This window comes from Vipera berus (assembly GCF_964194415.1).
Source record: "Vipera berus genome assembly, chromosome: 3".
NCBI lineage: Eukaryota > Metazoa > Chordata > Lepidosauria > Squamata > Viperidae > Vipera > Vipera berus.
In genome coordinates, this window is record NC_138204.1 from 70489974 (window position 1) to 70503016 (window position 13043).

The window sequence follows — 13043 nt, forward strand, 5'->3', positions numbered from 1 at the left end:
CAATATGATTTGTTTTATTTGTTCCATTTTTGTTTAATTTTCATATGGTTTTAATATGTTTTGGGGCAAAAGCAATAAGATTTAAAGAAGAGTATTGTCATTTTGAGCTTTATATAAAAATGTGGAAGGCATATGTATGAGATGCAGCTGAATGAAAAGAATTTACCTATTTTCCAGTCGGTTCATGCTCTGTGTTTAACCTGGATCTAAGTTGACAAAACTGAACTTAAATCATCATATACTATGTGGTCAAAGTTTAGCTATGTATTTAAAAGTGAGGTATTTGTAATTAAGCACGATCTTCTGCTTAGCACTGTCCTTTTTGTATGCCAAGGTACAATTCTAAGCAAAGCACCGAGCATCTTTGGCCAATTATCATTATTTTTAAAGAAAATATATGTGGTCCCTTTGAGATCTATAGGTTTTGTGAAAAGTGAAATGGTACTAGGGGCTTGCACATTAAAACAATGTGCAAGCCCCTAGTACCATTTCACTTTTCACAAAACCTATAGATCCCAAAGGGACCACATATATTTTCTTTGAAAATAATGATAATTGGCCAATGATGCCAATTAGATGCCAATATATTCAGAATATTCAGAATAGAGAATTTGGTAAGGTTCCAGGCATAACTTTCATGGTTATCTATTTTAACTTCTGAAACAACAATATTTTAGACAGTCATAACAATCTATATCATAATATTTAAACATTTTGATTTGAAAAAGCATACTTTTTATCATCAGTATCGAGTAATATACACACAGCTTAATTCTCACCAATGGAGTGGAAGAATTGTTTTTCTTTTCAGTTTAACTCTGCACAAGTTTAAACTATGCAAAGAGAAGTAGTATAATGTAGTTGAATTAATACTGATTTTCTCATCATAGCTGAAGGAAATTAAAACTGGTGACAATATAATTATACCTTCTATAAAAGATCAGAACTTTTATACTAGAATGCATAAAGCATGATATCTTAGTTTATGCAATCCTTTTAACCACTATAAAATCATTGTAGGGAATATCGCAATGCAGCCTTTTGCAACCACAGTGATTTTAAAGAAAAATAAATATAATAATTTACACAATTATTTACATATAACAATTTACACAATTATTTACATATAATAATTTACACAATTAAATAATCATAAAACTAAGATTCTGACATGATAATGGGCTTATTTTAGGATGACATGGTACAGAATTTTATGTAATTACTTTTAGATAGTGAGTGGGTTCCATCTTGACTAAGTGAATCTGGTTAAATATCATGTATATCAGGGGTATCAAACTCAATTTTATTGAGGGCTGCATCAGCATTATGGTTGCCCTCAAAGGGCCAGGTGGGTGAGGCTGGGTAGGCGTGACTGGGTGGCCAGCTGAACGTGGCTGGTTTCACACAGCTCACTCAGTGTGGTTGACTCAGTATGGCCAGGTGGGTGTGGCTGGGTAGGCGTGGCCGGGTACGTGCAGCCAGCCCCGCTCTGCTGACTTGGGATGGCTGGATCGGCATAGAACAGCTGCAGTGGTTCACTTAACAACTGAGGCAAGAAAGGTCATAAAATGGGGCAAAACTCAACAAACGTATCACTTAACCACAGAAATCTTGGGCTCAACTGTGGTCGAGGACTACTTTTTCTTACCTGGTAGGGAAAATATCATGTTCATGAATAATTTGTCAAACATTTCTACCATTCTTGGCAATGTACAAACCAGAGCCTTGTTTCTATTTTTAAATTTGAAGACAAATACTGAAATATTGTTTTCTCTTTCCTTTTTTGACCAGGTTTATTGGTTAGGTAGAAGCACAGTTGAAAAGGGTGCTTATAATTGAAGTGATTTTCCATCACCATCATGAAGAAAAGTAGGAGTGTAATGACTGTCCCTACAGAAGGTGTAAGTATAAACACACATACATACATATGTCTGTCTGTCTGTCTGTTTCAGAAAAAATATAATTAATCCCGTATTGTTGTTAGATACTTATTAAGGCTTTAATGCTGATTGTATTGATGGCTTTTAACTTGTACGTAGTGTCTTCGGTTGCAGAACTGTTATGTTTTGGGATTGGTGAGACATTGACAAGGCGATTGGTGAAAACAGCAACATGTTTATTAGATTAACAAATTTTGAACATACTCCTGCAAATACTTTGGTGGCCTTCTCGACCACTCCGAACATCTCGGAGCTGCTGGTGGTTCCTGGTCTACCAGCTCACCTGTCAGACTAGGTAGACCAGGACTTTGACACCTGATTGCTACGGGCCAACCTGTGTGTCTTTGGCTGGTCTATCCCGGTAGACCATGGCCAAAGTCCATTGGTGGAACAGTTTCAGCTGGGCTGGGAATTGGGGCCGTCTGCCGGTTCAGCTTAGTGGGTGCAGTCTCTGTGTTCGGGGGTGATTCGCCTACCACTAGTGCCCCGTCCCCTCGACTGGAAGTCTCGTCAGTGCTTGAAGACTCCAATGCTAGGCTGCTGTCGTGTCGACTCTGGGGTTGGCTTTCCCATGAGTCCTGAGCCACCAACTGGTTCGCTAGCCTCTGACGCAGTTGGTCGATGTGCCGGGGGAGTACTCGACTGTCTTCCAGAACCACTTCGTAAGAGAGTGGCCCTGACACCTTACCAACCACAGCTACCACCTACAGTGCCCCTTGACCGTAGTTCCATGCCCAAACCCGGTCACCAACTTGCAAGCTTTGCGGTGGCTTTGGCTGTGCTGTGTCCAAGGCAACTCGGTCTGGAAGCAGATGATCCAGCTTAGTGATTAAGTGCCGTCCCCATCTAGGTTCTACTGGGCTTCTGCCTGTTGAAGTGCAGGGAGTCGTGCATTGGCAGAGTAAAAAGTCTGCCATCCTATGCTGCCAGTCGCTGGTTACGATCCTCTTTAAGGATTCTTTGGTCGTCCAGACCATGTGTTCTGCTTGGCCATTTGAGGCCGGGTGAAAGGGGGCTGAGGTGGCGTGCCTGATCATGTTAGCCCTCAAAAAGGACTGGAATTCTGCAGCGGTAAATTGAGCCCTGTTGTCTGATGCTAGAACGTCGGGCAACCCGTGTGTGGCAAAGATCCTGCGCAGTTCCTGGATGGTCCTGGCAGTAGGCATAGTTTGGACTGGGGCGACCTCTAACTATTTAGAGTGACTGTCCACGACAATGAAGAGCAGCTGTCCCTGGAATGGTCCCGCAAAATCAATGTGGATTCTTCACCATGGAGCTTGCGTGGTTTCCCAGCAGTGGTCTTGGACTTGAGGCATTTCGGGCATGGATTGCTGGCAAATGTAGCAACTGTGTACTTGGGCCTCAATATCTTTATCTAACCCCAGGCAGCACAGGTAGCTTCTCACGAGTGCCTTCATCTGCACTATTCCCGGATGTCCCTCATGCAGAGACTCTAAGACTCTTGGCCTCAAGGAGTTCGGGACTATGACCCGACTCCCCCAAAGAATGCAGCCTTTGTGAACTGACAGCTCATCCTTCCTCATACTGAAGCTCTGGAAGTTAGGCCCTGGACTAATGTCTGGCCATCCTGTGAGCACTCAGTTCAACACGTGACTCAGTGTCTTGTCAGAGGCTGTCTCAGAAGCCACATCCCCAGCGTGAAAGGGAGACTCCGGCAAATCCTGTATAGCCAGGATGTGAACAGCTGGAGCGGGGTCTGGCTCTAAGTGCGGCAGGGGCAGCCTGCTGAGGCCGTCCGCATGGCCTATTTCCCTGCCCGGTTTGTGAATTAGCCTGTAGCTATAGGTTGAAAGAAAGATGGACCACCTCAGCATCCGTGGAGAGAGGATCTGAGGTGTTCGTTTGTCTGTAGTGAACAGACCCAGAAGTGGCTTGTGGTCCATAAAGACCGTGAATGGGCGACCATACAAATAGTCATCAAATTTTTTTATACCTGCCACTATAGCCAATACCTCTTTATCTATTTGAGTGTAGTTGTGTTCTGCCGAGGACAGAGTCCTTGAATAATAAGCAATGGGAGCTTGCCTCCTGTCAGCCATTAAATGGCTCAACACGGCCCCCACTCCGTATGGGGATGCATCACAACAATGCTGATAGGCAGCTTTTCATTAAAGTGTGTCAGTACTGAGTTCGATGACAGCAGTGATTTGACTGCCCTGAAGCTTTTCTAATGGATGTCCGTCCACTGCAATTATGCCTTCTTGTCCAAGAGCCTGTGTAAGGGCTCTGCCACTGCGGCTTTGTGTGGAAGGAAGGCATGATAAAAATTGAGCAGGCCTAAGAATGCCTGAAGCTCCCCCCTTTGACTGGGAGCCTGCTGAATTGCTTTGAGCTTGGATTCTGCTGGATGAATGCCTGTGGCATCTATGCGAAACCTGAGGAACTCAGGTGAGTCTACTCGTATTTTGCATTTTTCCTGCTTCAGCTTCAGCCCCGCTTCATGGAAACGCTGAAGGACAGCTCTGAGCCATTCTGCCAGTACTTCTACTGACTCCCCAGCTATGAGGACATCATCGAAATAAGGACACACACCTGGAATCTTTTTGAGTGTGTACTCTATCACGCTTTGGAAGAACCCTGGGGCCACACTGACCCCAAACTGTAAGCGCCGAACCCTGAATGCTCCCCTGTGGGTTACAGTGGTCTGAGCTTCTGCCATGGCATCATCCATGGGCAGTTGCTGGTAGGCTTGTGCCAAATCCAATTTGGCGAATACGCGACCTCCCTGTAGTGACGCCAAAATATGGCTGACTACAGGCACCGGATATACATGTTGTTGAAGTGCTTTGTTAATAGTGCACTTATAATCCACGCATATGCGCACCTCACTATTGGCCTTAAGTGGTGTAACTTTGGGGGTTTCCCACACACTGCTATCTACTGGCTGTAACATGCCTTGTTGCACCAGCTTGTCCAGCTCTGCATCAATTTTTGGTTTGAGGGCAAAGGACACTCTGCGAGGCTTGATCCTAATGGGGGTTATGGTTGGATCAAGATGGAGAGCTGTCGGAGGTCTCTTGTACTTGCCTAAACTAGGCAAATTTGCAAATTCCTGGCAAACTGCTGACAGGTCCGCTGCTGACAGGTCCACTGCTTGTGTTCTGTTAATGCCAGTCACATGGATGCCCAAAGCATCAAACCAGTCTAGCCAATGAGGCTTGTGTGTTGGCGCTCGACTACTACGATGTCAAGGGGACCCTCAAACTCTTTGAACTGTACTCTGAGCATAGCTTCTCCTTTAACCGCTACGCAGGAGTTTTGAAAATCCATTAGCAGTAGATTTGATGGCCTGAGTTTAACTCTTCTGCCGCTACGACCGCAAATGTGGTTAAAAGTACCTTGAGACAATATAGATAGGGCTGACCCTGTGTCCAGTTCCATGTGGCATAGAACTGCTTGAAGCTTGACCTCGAATCTAAGCTTTTCTTTAAGGGGGCGATGGGAACCAGTTCTAAAAACGCTCCTTCGACTGGAGCAATAGCCAATTCTGTGTTTTCCCGGGGGCCCGGTACCTTTCCTGGGAAATTCTTCCTGTGGAACGTCCCTCAGGTGACCTTTGCAGATGGCAGCGATGTGGATTTGTTTGCCACATGCCCGGCACATTGCTGTATGGAACTTGCACTCTGAGTGTCTGTGTCGGCCTCCACAGCCCGCACATCTGCTGAAGGAAACTGCCTTCTCAAATAGCCGCTGGGCTCTTTCTGGTAACTTCTGCAGCCAATCGATCTCATGGTCCATGTCGGGGTCCTTGGCTCTTTCAGCGTCCTCATGGTGGATGGCTTCTGGGCTGGGAGTGTTCTTGGAGGGCCACAAGGCTTTGACGGCTCCCCTGGCAGCTTCTTCGACCATTATCTCTCTCAGGGCATCTTGGAACGTCTAGGTTTCCTTTGCAGACAGCTTCTGCTGAAGTTCCCTGTTCCTCAACCTGCATACCAAATAGTCTCTCAGTCTCTCTTCGAGGTCGCATAGGTGGGCTGCCTTTCAAAGCGCGGCAACAAATTCGGCAGCTGACTCTCCTGGTTGCTTCTCCCTTTTTTCGAATGTGTGTCTCCATGCAATGATGGAGAGCCTCGGCTCGAAATGTTCCTTTAGCTTTTTCTTGAGCTCTGGGTATGCGACCAACTCTAGTGAAGCTGGCGCGACTAGGTTCTCGGCTATATCGAATGTCACCTGGTCACACACACACAGAAGTGTTGCGGCCTTTAAGCCATTTTTGCTAACATGGTTAGCTCTCAGATAGTTTAGGTTTATTATATTTGTATACCGCCCTTCTCTCGAAGGACTCAGGGCAGTGAACAGGGCACATATAAAAATACAGAGTACAAAAATTAAAAGAGAATTAAATAGGAGCCCGAGCTAAAACAATAGATAGTAATATAAAAATCCGCAATAAAAACCCCAACACATCCCCCATCAGGCCAGGCCGGCTTGTTCAAATAGATAGGTCTTCAGACCGTGTCGGAAGGAGCGAAGGTCAGGTGCCATCCGGAGCTCAACCGGCAGCTGATTCCATAAGGCCGGGGCGCCCACAGAGAAGGACCTCCCCCTGGGGGCCACCAAACGACATTCTCTGATCGGTGGCACCCTGAGGAAGGCCCTCTCTGTGGGAACGCACAGGGCGGAGGGAAGTTGACGCCGGCAGCAGGTGATCCCCGAGGTACTCCGGACCCATGCCATGTAGGGCCTTGAAAACCATTACCAAAATCTTGAATCTCACCCGGAAGACAACTGGTAGCCAATGCAGCTCGCAGAGCAAAGGTGTAACATGGGAGTATCGGGAAACTCCCAAGACAACTCTCGCAGCTGCATTCTGTACCAGCTGGAGCCTCCGACTCGCAAAACATACGAGCTCCACCTTTCGGGATGCGACACGTCGAACTCCGACATCTTGCTGACCTTGGCCATGGTGAGTTGTTACTGACCTCTCAATGCCTTGTGCTGCTAAGGGCTTCTGTGTTGATCCTAGGGATGGGTCCCTTAGCAAACTCCGACATCTTGCTGACCTTGGCCATGGTGAGTTGTTACTGACCTCTCAATGCCTTGTGCTGCTAAGGGCTTCTGTGTTGATCCTAGGGATGGGTCCCTTAGCAAGTGGGTGCCTCCAGCATGGCTTGCTGGCAGGCAGGGGGGGGGACATGGTTCCTACCAGGGCACTGATACCTGGTCTTACCCCTAGTGACTTCTGGCTCTCTCTTCCTTAGCAGCACATCCCATTCTCGTTGCCACTGTTATGTTTTGGGATCGGTGAGACGTTGATGAGGCGATTGGTGAAAACAGCAACACGTTTATTAGGTTAACACAGAAGCAGCACTAACTGCCGCTTAACTTCTATTTATACAGAGCACCGCTAGGCGGCGGCCAATGGAATTAAAGCAGTATTTCCCACCTAAAACAAGCTAACACTTCTGGAGACATGGCAGTTAACTATTACTTAACGGTTTCCAAGTAATTTACATCAATACATAACAAGAACATTGTCCAAATATAAATTTATTGAATAAATTAATACTTTGTGAATAAAACAAGTTATTATAAAATGATGGTTGAAGATGATAAAACTTTTAGAGATGGCTAAATTAACTTTTTTGCTTAGAGAGAAAACAATATATTTATCGCTGACTGGAAACCCCTTTATAGACTGTTTGCATAAAGTGGGAAAAATGTACTTATGATTTGAATGAACCTTTATTGTCAAAGTACAACTATGTGTACATTGTTTTGATGCTAAGATAAATACTGGATAATAGAAAGGAATTAGCTTTCTTTTATAATCATAAAATAAGAGAATTTTGTAACTGTATGTATTTTTGCTGCAAAGCAGATAGGAACCACCTTCATTTTATTTTTGTTTCTGCATTTTTGTCTTTTTTCTTTCTTTATTTTTCTTTTTTCTTTTTATTAGTTTGTGTTAGTTTTTATGTTCTTTGTAAAACTCGTAATAAACATTTATATAAAAAACATTATATCCTATTGTGTCATCTACCATAGGATAGTCTCCAAATATAAGTGATATTGATCAAATATATGTCTGATGTTTATCAAGTGCTCTAATACATTTTTTTAAAAAGCTCAAACACTAACATATTCTATTAGGGGTATTGTTCTATCCTTGATAATTTTAGGTAACTTTGTGTTATATTTTCTAGCTCTACAATATTGTTTTAAAGAAGAAGCAGGTGTTTGTTTGAAATATGGTTATCCCATAAGATCTTGGCATTTTTATTTCCAACATTTTTTTCTTAATGACCAGTAACAAAGACTTTGGCTTTTAACAATATCCGTATGCATTGTCAACAATTTCACTTAAGTAAGCATCCTATCCAAAGTTTTTTTCTGATTTATATGTAAGTAAAATTAAAATTTTGGTTTTGCCCAGTGTACATCTCTTTACATATACTTTATTCAATGCTTCCAATTTTGTTGTTTGTTAGCTCAATTTGGGCAAATATTTCTTGCCTTTTTTTCAAACCCTTCAGTCAACATTACTTTCTTACTGTTGTTGAAGGGTTATTGGCTCCACTCCAATGGGACTCTTTACTTGTATTTAGCCTAAATAGTGTTTCTGATCATTCAAACAATGCAACCATATCAGTTTCAATTTCTTTTCCATTACATAGAAAGAGAGGTGTATGTGTGCCTAGACACTGATAATGCTTACATCCCAGTAGTTCAGTTTTCATTTAGTGTCTGAATAGGGTTCAAATCCTAGTTGGGATTTGCAAAAGTTGAAATGAAATTTTGGGAGAACATGGAATAAATTAATGCTTTGTGAAGAAAGAAAACAATTTATTATAAAATTAATACTATAACCTGTTGAGTCATATGTAAGAGTTAATGATGTGCTTAATATTTACATTCAGACTAATGGTTGAATTGCAGCACATTTCATTTTTCCTCATTTGTAACTTTTCTTTTTAGTGTGAAATTCAATGCTTATTTTAAGAATACATTTTATAGGAACTGTCTGTGTTCAATTTTGTAATTAACTAGTGCTGCAATTCTAAATTTTTATATTTAGCTTTATGAAATTGCTTCTTATGTAATTCAGTTTTTTATTTGTTCTTTTAGAGTGCAAAAGATTATTTAGAATGTCGTCTCAGCAAGTCTTATAGTGCATCCAACAACACCCTCGGCATAGATCTCTGGAGGGGAAGAAGGTGCTGCTCTGGTAATTTATTATTACCACCGTTATCGCAACGACAGAGTGAAAAAGCAAGAACGCCAGATAACATTTCTAGACCCACAACTTTGCCTTTATTGACGCTTCCTAGTATTGCCATCACTACTTATCAGGATAGGTAAGTTGTTTCTTTACGATTTAATTGTGGAACTTTCTTCCTGATACTGAAGTTTAATAGGGATTAGTCTACTATACATTTTTTAAAAATGGTCTGATTACATATTTGATTTTAAATGTACTTTCTATGTCATGGCCATCTGACCTCATCAGGAATTAACATATTTTGTGCTGTATCTGATGAAACAGACACAGGGCTTTCCGGGCTACAATGCACACTTGATCATCGAGATGGAAAACTGGTCTAGAAACAGTCCTCCAAATATAAGACAGCAACATCCACAGCAAACTGCAGTTATGCTAAAATAACAACATGATGTTTAATGCAAATACATAAGTCTGGTCTTCTGTTTTGCCACCCCCCGTTGTGGGGGTGTTGAACCATCAAGATGGTTCCGCCCCAGGCGCTTAATGGATCCTGAGAAGTTTCAGGCAGCGCTGGGGTCCCCACCTGCCTCCTTTGCTCACAGCTCGGTTGATGCCTTAGTGGAAGCCTGGGAAAAGGCTGCCACGGAGGCACTTGACTGAGTTGTTCCCTTGCGGCCCCTGACCCGGTGCAGATCCCAGTGCGCTCCATGGTTTTCCGTGGAGCTCCGGGAGATGAAGCGTCGGAGACGGGGCCTAGAGAGCTGTTGGAGATCCAGCCGATCTGAATCCGACCGATCGTGACTAAGATCCTTTACTACAGACATGTCAAACACAAGGCCCGGGGGCCGGATCCGGCCTGTGAAGTGGTTTCATGTGGCCTGCGAAGCCATCCTGGAAACAGTGAGGGAATGGCCCCCACTGCCTTGGCCCTGGCCCAGAGAGCCTCCTTCTGCCAGAGACCCTCAGATCTGTCCCACTCCTGCCCAGGCCCCCATAGGCACCCTTGATGCGAATGATGTAGAGCCACGCCCACCCAGTAGGCCATACGCACTCTGGCCATGCCTACCCAGTAGGCCACACCCACCCAGGCCATACCCACCCGGCCCCCTGAGGGCAACCGCAATGCTGATGCGGCCCTCAATGAAATTGAGTTTGACACCCCTGCTTTACTAGGTCTTATATCGCGGCAATGAGGATGGCGAGGTCTAATTACTTCGCTACCGTCATTGCGTCCACAGATAACCGCCCGGCCGCGCTGTTTAGGGTGACTCGCTCCCTCCTTAATCAGGAGGTGAGGGAGGATCCCTTACAGGGTCGTGCCGAGGAATTTAGCCAACATCTGTCGGACAAAATCGCTCGGATTCGGACCGGTTTGGACTCCGACTGGGCAGAGTCTGACGATCAGGACATGGGTGCTCTTGTCGATGTTATCTGGGAGGAGTTCGACCCTGTGACTCCAAAGGAAGTGGACAGGATTATGAGGAAGCTGAGCTCCACCACTTGTTTATTGGATCCGTGCCCTTCCTGGCTGGTTTATTCAGCTCAGGAGGGAACACGAGGCTGGCTCCAGGCGGTGATATCTGCTTCCTTGAGTGAAGGTTGTTTCCCCTCCGTCTTGAAGGAAGCGGTGGTGAGACCACTCCTCAAGAAACCTACCTTGGACCCAGCTGTATTAAACAACTTTCGTCCGGTCTCCAACCTTCGCTTTCTTGCTAAGGTTGTTGAGAGTGTGGTGGCGCATCAGCTCCCTTCAGTCCTGGAGGAAACTGACTATCTGGACCCGTACCAATCGGGTTTCAGGCCCGGGCACAGCATGGAGAAGGCATTGGTCGCCCTGGTGAATGATCTCTGGAGGGCTCGGGACAGGGGTTGTTCCTCTGTCCTAGTCCTATTAGACCTCAGCGGCTTTTGATACCATCGACCATGGTATCCTGCTGCAGCGTCTCAGGGGATTGGGAGTGGGAGGCACAGTTCTTCAATGGTTCCCCTCCTACCTCCTGGGACGTTCGCAGTCGGTGTTGGCAGGGGGACAGAGATCGACCTTGAGGCCTCTCGTTTGTGGAGTTCCTCAGGGGTCGGTCCTCTCGCCTCTTCTGTTTAACATCTATATGAAGCCTCTGGGTGAGATCATTCGTGGCTTTGGAGTTGGGTATCATCAGTATGCTGATGATACCCAGCTTTTCATTTCGACCCCAAACCACCCCAGTGATGCCCTCGACGTGATGTCCCATTGCCTGGAGGCGGTCCGGGTCTGGATGGGGAGGAACAGGCTTCGGCTCAACCCTGACAAGATGGAGTGGCTGTACGTGCCAGCATCTCAGGAAACTCAGATCATTCCATCTCTCACTATGGGGGGTGAGTTATTACCCCCCGTAGATAGGGCCCGCAACTTGGGAGTTCTCTTAGATTCACAGCTTTCTTTAGAAGATCATATATTAACTGTGACTAGGGGGGCCTTTGCCCAGTTTCGCCTGGTGCGCCAGTTACGGCCCTATCTAGACCTTGATGCCTTGCGTACAGTCACTCATGCGCTCGTGACCTCTCGGTTAGACTACTGCAACGCTCTCTACATGGGGCTGCCCTTGAGGACCACTCGGAGGCTCCAACTGGTGCAGAATGCAGCCGCGCGAGTTGTGTTGGGGGTCTCCCGATACTCCCATATTACACCTCTGCTCTGTGAGCTGCATTGGCTTCCGGTTGCCTTCCGGGTGAGATTCAAGGTACTGGTTATGACCTACAAAGCCCTACATGGCATGGCTCCGGAGTACCTTAGGGAACACTTGCGGCCGGCATCAACTTCCCTCTGCCCAGTGCGCTCCCACAGAGAGGGCCTCCTCAGGGTGCCGCCGTTCGGAGAATGCCGTCTGGTGGCCCCCAGGGGGAGGGCATTCTCTGTGGGTGCACCTGACCTGTGGAACCGTTTACCGGTTGAGCTCCGGATGGCTCCCGACCTTCGCTCCTTCCGACGCGACCTAAAAACCTATTTGTTTGAACAAGCCGGCCTGGCCTGATGGGTTTTGTTTTAATTATTGTTTTAATGTAATTTATTTTCTGCATTTGGGCACTAGGGTTTAATTTGTTTTAATTTCTGTATTTTGGGTATTTTGGTATTTATGTCCCTGTTCACCGCCCTGAGTCCTTCCGGAGAAGGGCGGTATACAAATCAAATCAAATCAAATCAAATCAAATCAATCAATCAATCAATCAATAAATAAATAAATAAATAAATAAATAAGTCACTGAATGTTTGTGATTATGTCCTTATCCATGTTACTTAACCGGGATGCCCATGTATGAAGATAATTGAAATCCATGAATATAAACACTGTAACTGTTGGTGCAACTTGTTCCTTTGCTGCAGGCACACGAGAACATATTTTGAGTTTTTAATCTTAAGAGTGTGGAACGGATTCTGAATAAGTAGTTTAAAATATTCTTATGGCAGAGAGGTACAGTACAACCTGTGATGATCAGGCCCTGTTCTTTCCTCAACTTCTGTTCTCCACGAGCCACAGGGTTCCAATTTCCTACGTTCATATACTTTTTTTTAGGGTGATACCTGAGAATCAGTTAAGATGTAAAGGCTGCAGATCACTGTAAATCTGCCTCTCTGTTAAATTTTAACGATTAAGTAAATTCAAGATAAAAACAAACTTTTAAGATCTTGTTATGTAAACATCTTTGACAGGTATCAAAGTGGTTTGTCTGTTTCTTGAGACTTGAGGGGAAAGTTTCTCACTTGTACTCAGGAGGAATATTAGCACATTTCCAGGGCAATGAATTAGTTTGTACAAAGCAGTCAGTTTGTAATTTTCCCTGAGTTTCTTTGGTGTCCTTTTGACAGTCCCCCCCCCCCATACAGTTAATAGCATGTAAAGGAGAGTTTCAGTAATCTGGGGAAAAGGCAGAAGGAAAAG

General features: G+C 44.9%; 1 protein-coding gene across 1 annotated transcript in view; it reads left to right on the forward strand.

Annotated features, from left to right (window-relative positions):
• Window positions 1-1821: 1821 nt before the first annotated feature.
• Window positions 1822-13043, forward strand: part of PDE4B (phosphodiesterase 4B) — a gene marked incomplete at its 5' end in the record, with an annotated part of 236368 nt that continues 225146 nt past the window's right edge. The window contains 2 exons of the mRNA XM_081323957.1: window positions 1822-1901; window positions 9030-9259. Of these exons, the coding sequence (XP_081180083.1) occupies window positions 1860-1901; window positions 9030-9259 (272 nt within the window). The remainder of the gene's footprint in view (window positions 1902-9029; window positions 9260-13043) is intronic.